The sequence below is a fragment of the Pempheris klunzingeri genome, chromosome 18 (genome assembly GCF_042242105.1).
Source record: "Pempheris klunzingeri isolate RE-2024b chromosome 18, fPemKlu1.hap1, whole genome shotgun sequence".
Taxonomy (NCBI): Eukaryota; Metazoa; Chordata; class Actinopteri; order Acropomatiformes; family Pempheridae; genus Pempheris; species Pempheris klunzingeri.
In genome coordinates, this window is record NC_092029.1 from 1,557,914 (window position 1) to 1,577,379 (window position 19,466).

At 44.1% G+C, this 19,466-nt stretch overlaps 2 protein-coding genes across 2 annotated transcripts; one reads left to right on the forward strand and one right to left on the reverse strand.

Moving 5' to 3' along the window:
• The first annotated feature begins 2,048 nt into the window (after positions 1 to 2,048).
• LOC139217624 (NLR family CARD domain-containing protein 3-like) lies at positions 2,049 to 14,692 on the forward strand. Its single transcript, XM_070848996.1, is given in 8 exon segments — positions 2,049 to 2,101; positions 6,754 to 7,039; positions 7,149 to 8,943; positions 9,039 to 9,212; positions 11,015 to 11,188; positions 11,633 to 11,806; positions 12,729 to 12,775; positions 13,637 to 14,692. Coding segments are annotated over 7 exon segments (3,276 nt in total). The 5' UTR covers positions 2,049 to 2,101; positions 6,754 to 6,762; the 3' UTR covers positions 14,272 to 14,692.
• Positions 14,693 to 14,836: 144 nt separating this feature from the next.
• On the reverse strand, positions 14,837 to 18,454 carry LOC139218279 (protein NLRC3-like). The gene is made up of 2 exons (XM_070849842.1): positions 18,418 to 18,454; positions 14,837 to 17,594 (listed from the first exon to the last, which is right to left on the reverse strand). Exons 1-2 carry the CDS (start codon positions 18,452 to 18,454, stop codon positions 16,291 to 16,293), a joined length of 1,341 nt encoding a protein of 446 aa, XP_070705943.1. The 3' UTR covers positions 14,837 to 16,290.
• Positions 18,455 to 19,466: the final 1,012 nt, after the last annotated feature.

Here is a 19,466-nt window from a genome sequence, read left to right on the forward strand (position 1 = left end):
TAAACAAACAGCCAGAATAAAAGATGTTTGTCCAAACGAGACACAGAAACGTATTCACACATTTATCTTCATCACATCGCTGAAGATGCTGAAATGGCGAATGAATGTAGCTGAAAAGCTGAATGCACAACTGCATCATAACGAGTAGCAGAAAAGCTAGTGGAAGTAGTAGTAGTACTGCTAATGTGTTAGTACTAGCAGTACCAGTACAGGGAGCAGTAGCACTAGTAGTACTAGTAGTACTAGTAGTACTAGCAGTACTAGTCCAAGCCCTCGGCTCCAGAGCTGAACCAAAGTCACTGTGAGCAGCAGCAGACTTTGCTGAGATGAAGATTCACTTTACACATGAGGAGGTACGAAATTAAGTCAAAATAAATATATAGAATAAAATATTAAAGAAATAGAGGAAGCTTCAGAGCCAAAGTAACATCAGAGTGAATGAGGAAGCTGAATGGTTTCCTGTTGCTTTGGAGCCGATAGTTCAGACAGTTGAAACGGTGTCGGGCTCTCAAACAGGACACACTTCTCCACCTTCTGATGGTTAAACTGTGTAGAAAAAGCTGAACGTGAGGACGTTCAAGGGGCTGAAGAGAGGAAACTGTTGAAGCAGCAGAAAGGCAGAGGCCGTCTCGCGCTGAAAGAGGAGGAAGCAGAAGCCTTTCAAAGGGAAGAAGAAGAGGATTTTTACAATCCACCCACAGACTTCAATGTTTAAAAACCCTGAAAAAATGTGTTTCCAGCAGCGTCTCAGAACAAACTGACCTGCGATCTGGTTCTCTGCAGATCTCCAGGTGGAGAACCCCTTCGATAGTGATGTTATGTGCTGTGATGATGCTTTGAAGCGTGTCGAGTGTGAAGTGTGTCACAAGGTTTGCAGTGTTGCCAACTCCTCAGTGAGGAAAGCAGGTATTAAGTAAGCAAGCAGGCTATTTCCTAAAAGTCGGTAAATGGCGTCACCATCTAATTTGCATAATGTGAAATTTGCATGTAGTTGTCATGGACGCTGTAGGAGAGAGGAATAACATTGTGGGAGACAAAAAGTAAGTAAAAGACAAATCAGCCACAAATTAACTTTCTTCTGTTTATTCTACTAATAGGCCGTCACTTCTCACAGTAACTTCATGACTTAAATAGTTTGTCTAGACCCACATTGCATAAGTTTTCTCCTGTATTGTTAAATGTCAGAACATCAAAATGTCCTCATCCAGGTTTGGGACCAGCAAAGTGTTGGTTTAGTTTCCAATTAGTATCCATTTCCATCCTGCTCTGAGCTCTGGGCGGTGACTGAGAACAGGAGACTGTGGACACGAGGTCAAACAGGCCACGTTTCTTCTTCTTCTGCTAGTTTAAATGTAAACTGTCCAGCAGCTGTCAGCCATCACAACTGAACTGCTGCTACGACTTCCGTGTTTTGATCAGCTGACCCAAAGACCCGGATGCAGGCTGTTATGGTTGTAAGTCTCGCGAGATTTCAGTAGGTGGTGACGTTTGTCCAAAATAAGTACTGATGTGATCTGACTTTATGCGATCATTACTTATTAAACGTGGAAGAAAATAAATATCTTGACAATACAATAATATTACAATAATTATGATTATTATGATAATATATAATATTTATGACAATTTCATAAGTACATATAAGCACAAACATAGGCCTTCTTTACATATATACATGCATACATGCATAGACACCAATGATAACATGTTCTATAAATGTATATATTTATAGGCTTTGGATAGTTGTTGTGCAGTTGCTGTGTAGAAATGGTCTGACAGAGTGCAGAGAACAGCTTGATGCAGCAGTGGCATACAGAGGAATCAGGAAAGGAGACAGTGAGGAGTGTTTAGAAGGAGTGAATGAGTATTTTTCCTTTGACACAATACCAAGAAAGCATTCTCTGCTTTTCCAGCCTCTGTCAGGTAAAGGACAGGAAACTTTTTTCAACTCCGATGTAAAGAGGGTGCGTCCTCAGATCACATGCACAGAGACACACTGACGAGGAAGGAATGAGCAGCTTCCTCTTTCCCGGTGTTTCCTGCACACATGAAGGTTGAAGATTGAAAGCGTCTGCGAGTCGACCTGAAGTCACTTCAGCAGGTAAGAAACGTACCAGAGGAATGTGTAACTGTTTGATCATCAGGATCACTGTTTGACTCAACTGTGGAGAGGTTTTAACAAATGATCTGGAAATATCCATTTGGTGCGATTGATTTATTGTGTAATTTTATACACTTCCGGTGTTTCAGTTCAACAAGTGACCACGTTAACTGGCGACCGTCAGCCGAATGCGTCTGTTGTTGTCGTGGTTACGGCAGCTGTTGAAATCAGGAAACCGGGTCCGTAGCTGGCTGTGTGAATGTCTCTTTGTTTAGTTTTCATCACAATGTCTAAACATACTGATCTGAGTCCACTTTAGAGTCGTACCTGTGGAAACGTGTCTCATAGTGGTGTGGGGTCACGTTTTGAACGCTGCTTGCTGTAACGGAAAATGTTGAAAACAGGAAGACGACAAGCCGAACCTTCCTGTGATTGTCTGTTTTAATAAATGGATAAATATCCTAAATACCCGTCGTTTTCAGTCTTGTTTGAGTATTTGTAATGTAGACGCCCCACCCTCCACACACACACACACACACACACACACACACACACACACACACACACACACACACACACCTTTTTAAATGTGAAAAATTAGTTGTTTTATTTTACGAGATTCGAACTCGCGCCATTGTGGGAAAATAAACAAACGACAGGGACATTCTGTGTGCGCCACTATCATTACAGGGCCGCATCACTGACCTGTCATATAACAAGACATATAGGACACAGGCAGCGGTCTCTGGAAGACAGGAGGAAGCCAGACCAACTTGTGACCACACCGCCCAGTGCTGAGTGACACCGTCTCACTATTTCGTTAGTCTGCGGCACAATAAAACAGCCCGTTACACCAGTTCTGTCAACCTGCAATTCTGCTACACCGGCAGCCTGTTGCAGCAGCTCCCGCTAAATGTTGGTGTTTTCTTCTCTGTTATTGATTTTTGCACTGGTTGGCATTGTTTGGCATTACTTCTACATCATGAATGTACATGTTATACAGTACAGGCCAAAAGTTTGGACACACCTTCTCATTCAATGCGTTTTCTTTATTTTCATGACTATTTACATTGTAGATTCTCACTGAAGGCATCAAAACTATGAATGAACACGTGTGGAATTGTGTACTTTACAAAAAAGTGTGAAATAACTGAAAACATGTCTTATTTTCTAGTTTCTTCAAAGTAGCCACCCTTTGCTCTGATTACTGCTTTGCACACTCTTAGCATTCTCTTGATGAGCTTCAAGAGGTAGTCACCTGAAATGGTTTTCCAACAGTCTTGAAGGAGTTCCCAGAGATGCTTAGCACTTGTTGGCCCTTTTACCAAAGGCATAAAGTTACTGATGACACATTCTCTTTATATATTAACTTTTTATATTAATAACAAAATAATCTTTTTATTTTTACCTTTTACATTTTCAAAATAACAGAAAAGGAAAAAGGGGCCGCAGCAAAAGTTTGGGCACCCTGCATAGTTAGTACCTAGTAGCACCCCCTTTGGCAAGTATTACAGCTTGTAAACGCTTTTTGTAGCCAGCCAAGAGTCTTTCAGTTCTTGTTTGAGGGATTTTCGCCCAGTCTTCCTTACAAAAGTCTTCCAGTTCTGTGAGATTCCTGGGCCGTGTTGCACGCACTGCTCTTTTGAGGTCTATCCACAGATTTTCAATGATGTTTAGGTGAGGAGACTGCGATGGCCATGGCAAAACCTTCAGCTTGCGCCTCTTGAGGTGTGTTTAGGATCATTATCCATTTGTAGAAGCCATCCTCTTTTCAACTTCAGCTTTTTTACAGATGGTGTTATGTTTGCTTCCAGAATTTGTTGGAATTTAATTGAATCCATTCTTCCCTCTACTCGTGAAATGTTCCCCGTGCCATTGGCTGCAACACAACCCCAAAGCATGATTGATCCACCCCCATGCTTAACAGTTGGACACGTGTTCTTTTCATGAAATTCTGTGCCCTTTTTTGTCCAAACAGATCTATGTTCACTGCGGCCAAAAAGTTCTATTTTAACCTCATCGGTCCACAGAACTTGTTTCCAAAATGTAACAGGCTTGTCTAGATGTTCTTTTGCAAACTTCTGACGCTGAAGTTTTTGTGGTGAGGACGCAGGAGAGGTTTTCTTCTGATGACTCTTCCATGAAGGCTAGGCAACTGCTTGGAGGAACCCATGGCTGCTGATTGTTGGGACATGGTTAGAGGAGTCTGGGTATTTATAAAGCTTTGAAATTTGCATCACCTGACCTTTCCTAACGATGATTGTGAACAAGCCATGACCCTAACAGGCTAGTTAAGGTCTGATACCTTGGTCAAAGCTATCTGTGAAGTGTAAACCATTTCAGGTGACTACCTCATGAAGCTCATTGAGAGAACACCAAGGGTTTGCAGCGCTATCAAAAAAGCAAAGGGTGGCTACTTTGAGGAATCTAAAATATAAGACATATTTAGAATTATTTCACACTTTTTTGTTAAGTACATAATTCCACATGTGTTCATTCATAGTTTTGATGCCTTCAGTGAGAATCTACAATGTAAATAGTCATGAAAATAAAGAAAACGCATATTATTATTATTGTAATACATAATTTTTTATACATACTTTATATATATTTATATTTTTACTTTGTGTTTGAAGTTTATTCTTATTCTTTTGGAGCTGTGTGTAACAAAAAGCAATTTCCCCCTGGGGATTATTAAAGGAATTCTGATTCTGATTCTGATCATGAAGTTCTGGAGGAGTGTGGGAGCATTGTTTACACTTGTGAACAGCTGATGGCGTTACGGCAACCAGCGCTGCTGCTGCTGCTGCCTGGAGCGAGGCTGCACATCCTCGAGGAGCTCCGGAGGAAACGCCGGGGCTGCAGGGCTGGAGCCAAGCTCACGGCAAAGAAGAGGAAATACAAAAGAGAGTTCACCTGCGCCATTATTGTTGCTGTTTACATCCCGACCGGACTGTACGCTCCTTCCCCAACAACAAGCCCTGGATCACCAGCGACCTGAAGGATCTTCTCAACAAGAAGAAGAAGAAGGCTTTTAGGGCTGGGGACAGGGATGAGTTGAAGAGGGTGCAGCGTGACCTGAAGGTGAAGCTGAGGGAGTGCAGGGACTCCTACAGGAGGAAGCTGGAGGCCAAGCTCCAGCAGAACAACACCAAGGAGGTGTGGGCTGGTATGAAGGATCACTGGCAGCGTGGAGAGGGCCAACGAGCTGAACTGTTTCTTCAACAGGTTTACTTCACAGTCTCCTGCTGCCCCCTCCTCCTCATCCTCACTTCCCATGATGCTTCCCCCCCTTCTCCCCTGCAATCCCACCCAGTGAGCCCCACAGACCCAACTCCCCCTTCACAGACAACTGCCCCAACTCCATCCCTGGCAGCATCAACCCCAGTATCATCAGGACCTGCACCAGCCAGCGGTCTCCTGTCCTGTGTCGCCTCTTCAACCTGAGCCTGGACCAGGAGAAAGTACCAACACTGTGGAAGACCTCCTGCCTGGTTCCGGCGCTCAAGAAGTCGTCTCCATTGGACCCAAACGACTACCGACCAGTTGCCCTCACTTCCCATGTGATGGAGGTGCTGGAGAGGCTGGTCCTGAACCATCTGAGATCGCAGGTGAGACCATCACTGGACCCTAAGCAGTTCTCCTACCAGTCTCATCTTGGTGTGGATGATGCTGTCGTCTACCTCCTGCAGAGAGCTCTCTCACATCTGGATGGTGTTGGGTGCACTGTGAGAGTCACATTCTTTGATTTCTGCAGTGCATTCAACACCATCCAGCCTTTCCTGCTGAGAGAGAAGCTGCAGGTGATGAGTGTGGACGCTCCCACCATCTCCTGGATGGAATTGTGCTGTCTCCTGTTCTGTTCACCTTGTACACCTCAGATTTTAAACACAACTCCGAGTCGTGTCACTTACAGAAGTTTTCTGATGACGTGGCAGTTGTAGGGTGTATAAGAGGTGGAGGGTACGGAGGAGTACGGGGCTCTGGTGGGTGATTTTGTGGAGTGGTCTGGTCGGAATCATCTGCATCTCAACGTGGCAAAGACCAGGGAGATGGTGTTCGGCTTCAGGAAGAAGAGGACAGCTACACAGCCCCTGAACCTCCTGGGAGAGGACATTGTCACCGTGGAGGAGTACAAGTACCTGGGCATCCACACTGACAACAGACTGAACTGGAGGACCAACACTGACACTGTGTACAAGATGGGGATGAGCCGCCTCTACTTTCTGAGGAAGCTCAGATCCTTCAACGTGTGCAGCAAGATGCTGGAGATCTTCTCCCAGTCTGTTGTAGGCAGCGCCCTGTACTGGGCAGTGGTCTGTTGGGGGAGCAGCATCAGAGCCGGCGACACCAACAGACTGAATAAATTAACTGACAGAAACTGATCAAGCTCTGTGACTGGCTGCAAACCGGACACTTTTGAAGTGGTGGTGGAAAGAAGGACCACGAACAAACCTGACCACCACTTCACCCACTACTGGACAGACAGCGGAGCAGCTTCTCAAACAGATTGGTTCAGCTCCGCTGTCACAAGGACGGATACAGGAAATCTTTTCTGCCATTTTCTTAACATTGATTATCAACCTGTGCTTTCATGAAATGTTAAAATTATAAACTGCAGTATCTTAAAACAATCTTTTGTATCTTGACAGAGAGGCCAGATGGCGACACCTCAACAGGTCCTCTTGGGAACTTTGGAGGATTTGGGAGCCGAGGATTTTAAAAAATTCAAGTGGTACCTGCAGCAGAAAGGAGTCCTGGAAGGCTTCTCACCAATCCCAAAGAGTCGACTGGAGGATGCAGACAGGATGGACACAGTGGATCAGATGGTGAAGACCTACTGTATAAACACCATCAAAGTGACCAGAATGGTTTTGATTTTGATGAATCAGAATGCTCTACTGAAGAATTTACCAAACACCATCTCAGAACCTACAGGTAGGTCATTAAAAAGGGATATGACAATGTAAGATATTGTAATTTACATTTTGATGACTCATGTTTTCCCTGCCATCCTCTGAATTGTGTCTCATTTTAATTCATTCAGAGATTCTTTCCAAGTGCCAGCATAAACTCAAATCCAACCTGAAGAAGAGGTTTCAATATGTGTTCGAGAAAATCACAAAAGCAGGAAATTCAAAACTTCTACATGAGATCTACACTGAGATCTACATCATGATGGAAGACACAGGAGAGGTCAACATGGAACATGAGATCAGACAGGTTGAAACAGCATCTTGGAAACCTGCAACAGTAGAAACAACCATCAGCTGTGAGGACGTGTTCAAAGCCTCAGATGGAAGAGAGGAACCAGTCAGAAGAGTGATGACAAAGGGAGTGGCCGGCATCGGGAAAACAGTCTTAACGCAGAAGTTCACTCTGGACTGGGCTGAAGACAAAGCCAACCAGGACATACAGTTCATGTTTCCTTTCACCTTCAGACAGCTGAATGTGCTGAAAGAGGAAAAGTGCAGCTTGGTGGAACTTGTTCATCGATTCTTTCCTGAAACCAAAGATGCAGGAATCTTTAGGTTTGAAGAGTTCCAGGTTGTCTTCATCTTCGATGGTCTGGACGAGTGTCGACTTCCTCTGGACTTCCTCAACAATGAGACCCTGACTGATGTGACAGAGTCCACCTCAGTGGATGTGCTGCTGACAAACCTCATCAGGGGGAATTTGTTTCCCTCTGCTCGCCTCTGGATAACCACACGACCTGCAGCAGCCAATCAGATCCGTGCTGAGTATGTTAGCATGGTGACAGAGGTCAGAGGGTTCACTGACCCTCAGAAGGAGGAGTACTTCAGGAAGAGATTCAGAGATGAGGAGCAGGCCGACAGAATCATCTCCCACATCAAGACGTCCCGAAGCCTCCACATCATGTGCCACATCCCGGTCTTCTGCTGGATCACTGCTACGGTTCTGGAGATTCTGCTGAAGAACCCAAAGGGAGGAGAGCTGCCCAAGACCCTGACTAAGATGTACATCCACTTCCTGGTGGTCCAGTCCAAAGTTAAAAATGTCAAATATCATGGAAAATCTGAGAGGGATCCACATTGGAGTCCAGAGAGTAAGGAGATGATCAAGTCTCTGGGAAAACTGGCGTTTGAGCAGCTGCAGAAAGGGAACCTGATCTTCTATGAATCAGACCTGACAGAGTGCGGCATCAATATCAGAGAAGCCTCAGTGTACTCAGGAGTGTTCACAGAGGTCTTCAGAGAGGAGAGCGGACTGTACCAGGACAAGGTGTTCTGCTTCGTCCATCTGAGCGTTCAGGAGTTTCTGGCTGCTCTTCATGTCCATCTGACCTTCATCAACTCTGGAGTCAATCTGCTGTCAGAGGAACAGTCAGCATTCTGGTGGTCTTTTGGAGCCAAAACTAAACCCACACATTTCTACCAGAGTGCTGTGGACAAGGCCTTACAAAGTCCAAATGGACACCTGGATTTGTTCCTCCGCTTCCTGTTGGGTCTTTCACTGCAGACCAATCAGAATCTCCTACGAGGTCTGCTGACTCAGACAGGAAGTAGCTCAGAGACCAATCAGGAAACAGTCAGATACATAAAGGAGAAGATCAACAAGGATCTGTCTCCAGAGAGAAGCATCAACCTGCTCCACTGTCTGAATGAACTCAATGATCGTTCTCTAGTGGAGGAGATCCAACAGTCCCTGAGATCAGGAAGTCTCTCCACAGATAAACTGTCTCCTGCTCAGTGGTCAGCTCTGGTCTTCATCTTACTGTCGTCAGAAGAAGATCTGGACGTGTTTGAGCTGAAGAAATACTCTGCTTCAGAGGAGGCTCTTCTGAGGCTGCTGCCAGTGGTCAGAGCCTCCAGCAAAGCTCTGTAGGTGGATGGATCACTGGATATATTCATTTCTAGTCTTTATATTTCATGAAGAAGAAAGTCTACCATTGTGTTTATCACTGTCTCTTCCTCAGGCTGAGTGGCTGTAACCTCTCTGAGAGAAGCTGTGCAGCTCTGTCCTCAGTTCTCAGCTCCCAGTCCTCCAGTCTGACAGAGCTGGACCTGAGTGATAACAACCTGAAGGATGCAGGAGTGAAGCTCCTGTCTTCTGGACTGGGGAGTCCACACTGCACACTGGAGACTCTCAGGTCAGAGATCAGCTGTTTGTTATCAGCTGATTAAAACGTTAGTTTACACTCAGGTTAATGCTGATGAGAAGACTCCACATCTGAGGGATCATTCTTCACATATAACTCTCTGAATAATGGTACCAAACAAACAGAACAGGAAAGGAGTTGTAACTGTAACTCTGAATTGTTTCTATTGGTTTGTATAACTGCATCAGTGTTCTTGTGTGTCTTTCTGTTTTTGATGTATGTCTATGAGCCAGCGACTCAGTAGATACCAACTTGTTCTCATTACCAGGTCGTCAAAGACACGTCCCTCAGCGTCTGGTACTGAGGCACAAGGCACCCTTCAGCTGCAGCATTAGATGTTCAGAAACATTCTTCACTCCCATGTCATCAAATGCTGACCTCTGTTTAGCTTCTGTATGAGATTCACAGGACTCTGACCTCGCCACAGGTCTACTGGACCTTCATCATGAGGCAAGAGTAATGAACACCTGGTTAAAAGATGGTTTGGGTGAAACTGTCTCCTGGCTGAAAGTTCAGTGTCTGACCGATTCATCCATCCATCTATTCATCCATCCATCCAATCTGACCCCCTTCCTTTGCAGACTTTCTCACTATTTACACTACATTGCCCTCTAGCGTCTCGCACAGACACTTCAGGGTGCCTTGTTAGTTGGTATCAGACACAAAAGGAGTCAACAAAACGACAATATTTGATGACCTGTTAATGAGAACAGTCTGAGAATAGGTGTAGATTTTCTTGCAGTTCTTTTTTCATTGAGAAATTGTACCAACTCTTTCCTGATTCCAGGCTGTCAGGCTGTCTGGTCACTGAGAAAAGCTGTGCTGCACTGGCCTCAGCTCTGAGCTCCAACCCCTCCCATCTGACAGAGATGGACCTGAGTAACAACAACCTGAAGGATTCAGGACTGAAGCTCCTGTCTGCTGGACTGGGGAGTCCACACTGTCCACTGAAGACTTTCAGGTCAGAGATCAGGTGTTTGTTATCAGTTGATTAAAACGTTAGTTTACACTCAGGTTAATGTTGATGACTCCACATCTGAGGGATCATTCTTCTCCTAAAGCTCTCCGAAAAATAGTATCAAACAAACAGAACAGGAAAGGAGTTGTAACTGTAACTCTGAATAGTTTCTATTGGTTTGTATAACTGCATCACTGTTTGTGTGTGGCTTCCTGTTTTTGATGTATGTCTATGAGCCAGCGACTCAGTAGATACCAACTTGTTCTCATTACCAGGTCATCAAAGACACATCCCTCAGCGTCTGGTACTGAGGCACAAGGCACCCTTCAGCTGCAGCATTAGATGTTCAGAAACACCGATCTGGCCCTTCACTCCAAACATTTCTCACTCCCATGTCATCAAATGCTGACCTCTGTTTAGCTTCTGTATGAGATTCACAGGACTCTGACCTCGCCACAGGTCTACTGGACCTTCATCATGAGGCAAGAATGATGAACACCTGGTTAAAAGATGGTTTGGGTGAAACTGTCTCCTGGCTGAAAGTTCAGTGTCTGACCGATTCATCCATCCATCTATTCATCCATCCATCCATCCATCCATCCATCCAATCTGACCCCCTTCCTTTGCAGACTTTCTCACTATTTACACTACATTGCCCTCTAGCGTCTCGCACAGACACTTAAGGGTGCCTTGTTAGTTGGTATCAGACACAAAAGGGGTCGACAAAACGACAATATTTGATGAGCTGGCAATGAGAACAGTCTGAGAATAGGTGTAGATTTTCTTGCAGTTCTTTTTTCATAGAGAAATTGTACCAACTCTTTCCTGATTCCAGGCTGTCAGGCTGTCTGGTCACTGAGGAAGGCTGTGCTGCACTGGCCTCAGCTCTGAGCTCCAACCCCTCCCATCTGACAGAGATGGACCTGAGTAACAACGACCTGAAGGATTCAGGAGTGAAGTTCCTCTGTGCTGGATTGAAGCGTCCACACTGCACACTGGAGACTCTCAGGTCAGGATTCAGCCACGTATCAAAAGGCCTTTTAAATACTGCTTTACTTTCACGTCAGTGTTAAAGAAATATGGTGTGAAAGACTGTCCTGATAACATGAGTGCAGCTGTGACTTGGTTGTTAAAACAGGTTGATGGTTTCATCAGTGACTCTTGCTACATATCAAAGATGCTTATTTCATTATTCCTAAATCTGTTCTGTCCTTGAATCCTTGAGATTTCTTAGATTTCTGAAGCTGATTGATGGGGAACTTTTCAAACTAATGAAATGAAAACATCAAGACTATCATTAAGTTGTCTCTTTGTGTTGATGACTGGTACTTGACCATTTTGAAAACTAATTCCATGCTGTCATTTATGATTATTCTTCTTGATATGATTATGTTTTAGGCATGTCCTCAAGATAGAGTAGGTGTAGATTTTGTGATATTTTTCCTGATTCCAGGCTGTCGTTCTGTCTGGTCACTGAGGAAGGCTGTGCTGCTCTGGCCTCAGCTCTGAGCTCCAACCCCTCCCATCTGAGAGAGCTGGACCTGAGTTACAACCATCCAGGAGACTCAGGACTGAAGCTGCTGTCTGCTGGACTGGATGATCCACAGTGGAGACTGGAGACTCTTAGGTATGAACAGAGCTAAAACCTGGTGTTCGTGCTCTCAACAATCTGTGTGTGAATGTGTAATCTATACATATAAAACAACTTCCACAAACACAGAAAAAGATTTGTAAACTCAAATATTTTGCCAATATAACATGGATCAGAAAACATAAATTCCAGAAATAAAAACAATATAATTCAAAAGTAGTGTAACAAGTAGTTTAACACATTACTCTACACAGGCAGTAAGATTGTAAAGAAACGTATTACTTTCAAATGAAAGTATCATGAAATATTTTACATTTTGTAAGTAACTTTCCCAACATTGACATGGCAGACGTTGCATGCTGGGATTCTTGTGTTTGAGGCTTGTGTGAAGAAGTTATTCTGACTAACAGCACAGTAGCTGTTTGCTCACCTGCTGTCGCTGCTGCAGCTTCCAGTCCTCACTAGATACTGAAGGTTAAACATGAAGATAAGGGAGGGAAAGACGTCCAGCTTCCTTGTGCTGCTGCGTCAGAAGCAGAAGTATTTCTGAAGAAGCAGCACAAGCCCACGAGCATCCTCAGACAGAAGTGTGTGTGCTAGAAAGTCTCCAGAACAAATGAACACACACTAATAATCAGTGTCACATTAACATGATTAAACACTGAACGCATCATTTATCGCTGGTTGTTTTCTCATCAGCTCGTAGAGACGGCGTGCTCTTACTTTGGTGGGACGTTTGTCTGAAATTCAAGGATTCACAAATATCTGTTTGAAAGTTTTAATGTTGGGAAGATGTTCACAAACGCTTTTCATTTCTCTGTAGATTCATTTGATATATTCACAGGTTTTATTGTGGAAGTTGTGTTTTATTTGCAGAACATGTTCAGTAATAATACTGAGACAAACCATCTCTATAGAAATGTTCCTGTTTTCATCCTCTGACTGTTTCTTCCTGCAGGATGGACCACGGTGGAGAACACAGGCTGAAACCTGTTCCGTGGAAGTGTGAGTGTGGATTCAGACTCATTCATGAGAACAGAGCAGCTCACAATCTGATGTTTAAAGATATTTACAGACTCCACACTGCAGCCTTCTAGTCAGCTACAGATGACAACCTGTCACTTTGTTTCTTTGACTTATGAACATTTAATAAATATAGACGCAATTAATCGTCTTTATCAATCAACCTTTCTTTATATAGAGCTAATTCATAACCAGTGTTGTGACTGATACTGATCAATATGACTGGTACTGATCAATGTGACTGATCCTGATCAATATGGTAACAGTGAAAAACACGACAGTTAATATGTGAATAATTATAACAGGACTAATATCAGTAAAAAGATCCTCAGCAGTGATTCATGAAGTCAGAGAACCACAGCAGGAGAACCAGGACCTGTGGATCCTGGTCCTGGTTCTCCTGCGGTGGTTCTCTGGTTCCTGTGGGTCCTGGTCCTGGTTCTCCTGCTGTGGTTCTCTGGTTCCTGTGGATCCTGGTCCTGGTTCTCCTTCTGTGGTTCTCTGGCTTCATGAATCAGTGCTGAGGATCTTTCCACTAGTTGTAGTTCCTAAATATGGTCACTAGTTCCTGTGGTTCTATGTTCTCTGTGGTGGTCGGATCACAGAAGGTGTCCTGACATTTAAATATGATGTAATCAGCCCCACAAACTGTCATCAGTCATTGATCACCAGATCTTCTGCATCAGCTGAGTCCTGAGCCGTGACTGAGCAGAACCGGTTCACGCAGTGTAGAAGAAGAAGAAGGAGGCTCCAGCTGCTCGACCCTGAATAAACTAAAGTCAAAGCCAACAGTTGGATCAGCTGATAACCTGCTGCTGTTTGGTGTCTTCTTCTCTCCATCAGATTCCTGTGAACTCTCAGTGGACACAAACACAGTGAACGAATTCCTCAAACTGTCTGACAACAACAGGACGGTGACAATGATGGAGGAGGAGCAGCCATATCCTGATCATCCAGAGAGATTTGACTACTGTATTCAGCTGCTGTGCAGAGAAGGTCTGACTGGTCGCTGCTACTGGGAGGTGGAGTGGAGAGGAGAGGTGGATGTAGCTGTGAGTTACAGAGGAATCAAGAGGAGTGGAACCACTGAGGACTGTTTGTTTGGATTTAATGATCATTCCTGGAGTCTGATCTGTTCAGGTGGTGGTTACTATGTCAGGCACAATAACGAACAAACAACCATCACCTCTTCCTCCTTCTCCACCTCCTCCTACTCCCTCTCCTCCTACTACTCCTACTCCTCCTCCTCCGGTAGAGTAGGAGTGTACTTGGACTGTCCTGCCGGCTCTCTGTCCTTCTACAGAGTCTCCTCTGACTCTCTGATCCACCTCCACACCTTCAGCACCACCTTCACTGAGCCTCTTTATGCTGGCTTTGGCTTTGGCTTTGGGTGGTCTGGTTCCTCAGTGTCTCTGTGTTCTCCATAGGAGGGAGAGTCTCCTCCTGTTTCCAGAAACACTCTCAGTATGACCAGCTGATCACTGTGATCACACAAACAACTGAATCTGATCAAGTTGTTTGTGTTGTAATGGGAGCTGCTCGTTTTGCTTATTTTGGTTTGACAGAGTTTTAAAATGTGAGTCTGAGAGCTTCTCTTCAAACTGACTGTGTTCACCTTTCAGTGTTCTGCCTGCAGGAACAGAAATCTCCCCGTCGTGGGACTAATAAAGAAATATCTTATCCTACAGAACACATTTATCTTATCAAGGTGATGATTACTTCTTCAGGTGTAGAAATGTTTCAGCACTTTTCGTGTAAAGAGCTTAATACCTTTGTCTGATGCACGTGATGATGAATCTGATATGATGTTACTGTTCATATAGAAAATAAACCTGTGTTTGCTGTTTCCCAGTCATTGGATGGTTTGGATGGTTAAACACACCTGATCGGCCTGCTGGTGTGGATGATGTATAAATATGGCAGCTTTAATCAGACTTCAGCAGCAGGCAGTGAGTGTGCAGGCGTAACCACTTCGACACAGTAAAACATCGTCTTCCTCAATTAGAAAACCTTTAATATAACAGGAGAAAGTTCTATCAGAAATATGGAAATACAACCTTTAATAACCAAATGAATGAAACTAAAGCTGGTACAATAAATCTTTTTTGCACATTCAGTAAATAATAATACATAAATATGAATTATTATCATATACATATATATTTATAGTATGAAACTAAATGTCTGTGAAGATTCTCAGTCATCCAGCTCATAGTTATTCCACAACTGGACTTGTCCAAGGAATTAAATCAAAGTCCGAAGTCACTAGAAGAAAGGTGTGCACACACAGCAAGATCTTAATCTGCATCATAACGGGCAAATATTTGTCCAAAATAAAAGCACCTCCAGTATTGATGTGGTCTGACTTTATGTGATCATTACTTAGTAAATAAATAGACCACATGGTTTTGACAAATGTGGAAGAAACTAAATATCTTGACAATACAATAATTATAATCATTATGATAATATAGAACATTATGACAATTTAATCAATCAATCTTTATTTATATCGTGCCACAGAGCTGTAGTTGTAGTTGTAGGAGGTGACAGCAAACTTTTGCTGGGTCCATTTGGATACTTCCTTGGGCCACGATGTACCCCAGGAATGAGACGGAAGAGGCATGGAACTCTGAGCACGTCATTAAGTTCAAGCTTGGCGAAGATGGAGCAGTTCAAAGGCAGACGAGATGGTAAATGGTCTGTATTTGTATAGCGCCTTTCTAGTGATTTCAACTACTCAAAGCGCTTTACATGACATCCTCATTCACCCATTCACACACACATTAGTACAGGAGGGATCTAATTAGGAGGAGACTATTCTTTCATACGCATTCACACACTGAAGCCAGGCTTCATGGATCTCCCAGCAGGGGATGAGGAGGGGCGTATGCCTGCAGCCAGAGAGTCATTGACGTAGGTCTCCATGGCCTTTCTTTCTGGGGCAGATAAGGAGTACTAAAGTGAAGTAGTAGTAGAAGTGCCGGGTAGGAGGTCAATCGCACAATCATAGGGACGCAAAGACAATCTGGCAGTGAGTGAGTGGACCGGAGCTGCTTAAATGCTGGCTGGATGATGAGTGGAGATGAGACACAGCTGGGAGCAACAGGTGGAACTGATCAGTAGATGGGGGGGTGTGGCAAGGTGGTGAGAGAGACAGAGGTGAGAGGGAATCTCACAGCAGGCAGGAGAGCATGACTGAGTGCTTGTGGTCTACCAAACAAACAAATTTTCATTTGGGACCTCGCAGGTTTGACGAGTCTCGACGAGCAGGTCCATAGAACATAGCCAACATATCAGGGGTCAGGAGGATGAGGACCTTTCTTCCTCGTTTGCCTTTGATCTCAATTCTTTGGAAATACTTGCAAAGCTTCCTCACTGACTCGGACAGAGCGAGCTCGACATCCAGATGAGTGGACGAGGCTTCTCTCAGCGAGAAAGCATTCAGTGGCATCTTTGAAACTTCCCCTTCTCTTCTGCGGTTGAACAGTATGACTTCACACAGTGTTATTTTTGCCAGTTCTGACTCCAGAGTTGATGAAGGTCAGATGGACATGAAGAGCAGCCAGAAACTCCTGAATGCTCAGATGGACGAAGCAGAACACCTTGTCCTGGTACAGTCCGCTCTCCTCTCTAAAGATCTGTGTGAACACTCCTGAGTACTTAGAGGCTTCTCTGATATTGATGCCACACTCTGTCAGGTCTGATTCATAGAAGATCAGGTTCCCTTTCTGCAGCTGCTCAAACGCTAGTTTTCCCAGAGACTCGGTCATCTTCCTGCTCTCTGGACTCCAGTGTGGATCTGTCTCAGATTTTCTATCATACTTGATGTTCTTCAGTTTGGTCTGAACCACCAGGAAGTGGATGTACATCTCAGTCAGGGTCTTGGGCAGCTCTCCTCCCTTTGGGTTCTTCAGCAGAACCTCCAGAACCGTAGCAGTGATCCAGCAGAAGACCGGGATGTGGCACATGATGTGGAGGCTTCGGGACGTCTTGATGTGGGAGATGATCCTGTCGGCCTGCTCTTCATCTCTGAATCTCTTCCTGAAGTACTCCTCCTTCTGAGGGTCAGTGAACCCTCTGACCTCTGTCACCATGCCAACACACTCAGCAGGGATCTGATTGGCTGCTGCAGGTCGTGTGGTTATCCAGAGGCGAGCAGAAGGAAGCAGATTCCCCCTGATGAGGTTTGTCAGCAGCACATCCACTGAGGTGGACTCTGTCACATCAGTCAGGGTCTCATTGTTGAGGAAGTCCAGAGGAAGTCGACACTCGTCCAGACCGTCGAAGATGAAGACGACCTGGAACTCTTCAAACCTAAAGATTCCTGCGTCTTTGGTTTCACTAAAGAATTGATGAACAAGTTCCACCAAGCTGCACTTTTCCTCTTTCAGCACATTCAGCTGTCTGAAGGTGAAAGGAAACATGAACTGTATGTCCTGGTTGACTTTGTCTTCAGCCCAGTCCAGAGTGAACTTCTGCGTTAAGACTGTTTTCCCGATGCCGGCCACTCCCTTTGTCATCACTCTTCTGATTGGTTCCTCTCTTCCATCTGAGGCTTTGAACACGTCCTCACAGCTGATGGTTGTTTCTGGTCTGTCTGGTTTCCTGGAAGCTGCTTCAATCTGTCTGACCTCATGTTCATTGTTGACCTCTGCAGCCCCCCCCTCTGTGATGTGGAGCTCTGTGTAGATCTGGTTCAGCAGCGTTGGGTTTCCTGCTTTGGCGACGCCCTCAAACACACTCTGGAACCTCTTCTGCAGGGTAGACTTGAGTTTTCGCTCGTGCTCAGCAAGAATCTCTGAATGAACAAAAATGAGACATTAGTGATAAGATGGCACAACAAATGTATCAGCAAATACAGCTGGACTCAACATTATTGAATCCACATCACAAATTAGTAACAAGTACAGTAGTAGTATCTGCAAAATCTACAAACTTTCAACTGTCTTAAATGAGTATGACAGGTGGTTTCTCCAAATTCAACACAACATGCCACTTTTTTGGCAACTGCAGTCTCTAAACTATTCAGCCCCTTCCTGACAAGTATCTTTAGTACTTAGTAGAGCACCTTTTAGCTAGTTTAGTTTAATCTGAGGAGCTCATTCCTCATGAACAACAGCCTCCAGCTCTTTATTATTCTTGTGTTTATGTGCTGCAACCTCCTTCTTCAAATCTCACCAGAGATTTTCTGTGGGAAGTCAGGTGACTGTGACGGCCACTCTGGTGTCTTACAGGATTTTTCCTAAAGCCTTGGTGGACTTTAAGGTTTGATTGGGATCATTGTCCTGTTTGAAGGTCCAATGATGCCCATGCTGCAGCTTCCTCAAAGACGGCATGATGTTTTCTCCTGTATTTCCTAACACTAGATTGGGACTGCGAACACTCCATGCCTTTAGTGTCTTGCATTTTCCTTGTTTGTTTTGTCTCAAGCACACTTAATGCAACTAATCAAAGGCCTCATTAGCTGCATCAGGTGTGCTTGAGACAACACCTGATTTGAATGATTAGCTTGCTTCCAAGATTTCTCCTTTTTAAAAGCTCTTAAATTATTCTTGGTCTGAGCTTTTGGGAATAATTTTCCTTGGGTGACCCTTCCAGGAGCCTTCCCTCCGAGAAACAACTTCCAGGGTCCCTGAAGTAGACAAACTCCTCTACCATATTAAGGTGGTGACTCTTTGAGGGGTTCCTCTAGATCAAGGGTGTCAAACTCAATCAAAGAAAGGGCCAAAATTTAAAACACGGTCTAAGTCGAGGGCCAAACGGGCTCAACATTTAGTGAAGACTCTAAAAGTGACTCTTTTATTATAGTATATAATATAATATATATATATACAGGGTTCACAAAAAGTTAGGGATATTCGACTTTCAGGTGAAATTTATGGAAAATGTAAAAAGTGAATGCTACAGTGATATTATATCATGAAAGTAGGACATTTAAGTATCAGCATGCAATGGTAGTTTCTTCATCTTAAACAATTTATTGAAAGAAAATCTAACAACAGTGGAGGGTAAACGAGGGTAAACGTAAAATTGGGATGTGGCCAAAGGACGTCCACTCCTCTCCTTTCTGTGACTCTTCCAGTCTCTGTATCACTGTTCCAACCTCCTGATGACACTCTGTGACCCTCTAAGCTCAGTGAACACCTCCGTCTGAGGACTTCCTGTTTGAAGCCTCCAGTGTTGAGGTGCTGCTGATCAATTGTTAGGTGTCGTCTTGGTCTCATGATGTCTGACATCATGAGACCAACAGCAGTTGGTGTTTTTTTTTTTTTTATTTATTTATCCAGAAATATGAATTTAAACTTAACTTAACTTAACTTCAACAACTTTTCCTCAATAAAATAAATAGAATTTTAAATAATCTTTTTATTTCTTGTACTGTCCTCATGTTTTGTCTCATAGTGTCGTCTTATATTTAGATTCTTTAATTATGACCTCATCAGCTCCACTAACAAGACACACAGGTTCACCTCCGACAGACAAACAGGTAAAACTCTGCCCCCCACCTGCTGAGAAAGTCTCTGTTTTCAAAGTCCACTTTTCCTTTAGTCATTTATTTTGGGGGGGCTAGCTTAATGGTGCGTTTCCACTAGAACCTACTGAGTAGAGCTCAGTAGGTTCTAGTGGAAATGCTCCACAAGTGTCGCTATAACAGCGCTGATCGATGCAT

Bases quoted from the DNA above. Each gene is read 5' to 3' on its own strand.
- LOC139218279 (XM_070849842.1), bottom strand. From the start codon at position 18,454: ATGGTAGAGGAGTTTGTCTACTTCAGGGACCCTGGAA. The intron at 17,595-18,417 runs GTTGTTTCTCGG...TTGTTCATTCAG, and splicing joins CTACTTCAGGGACCCTGGAA to AGATTCTTGCTGAGCACGAG.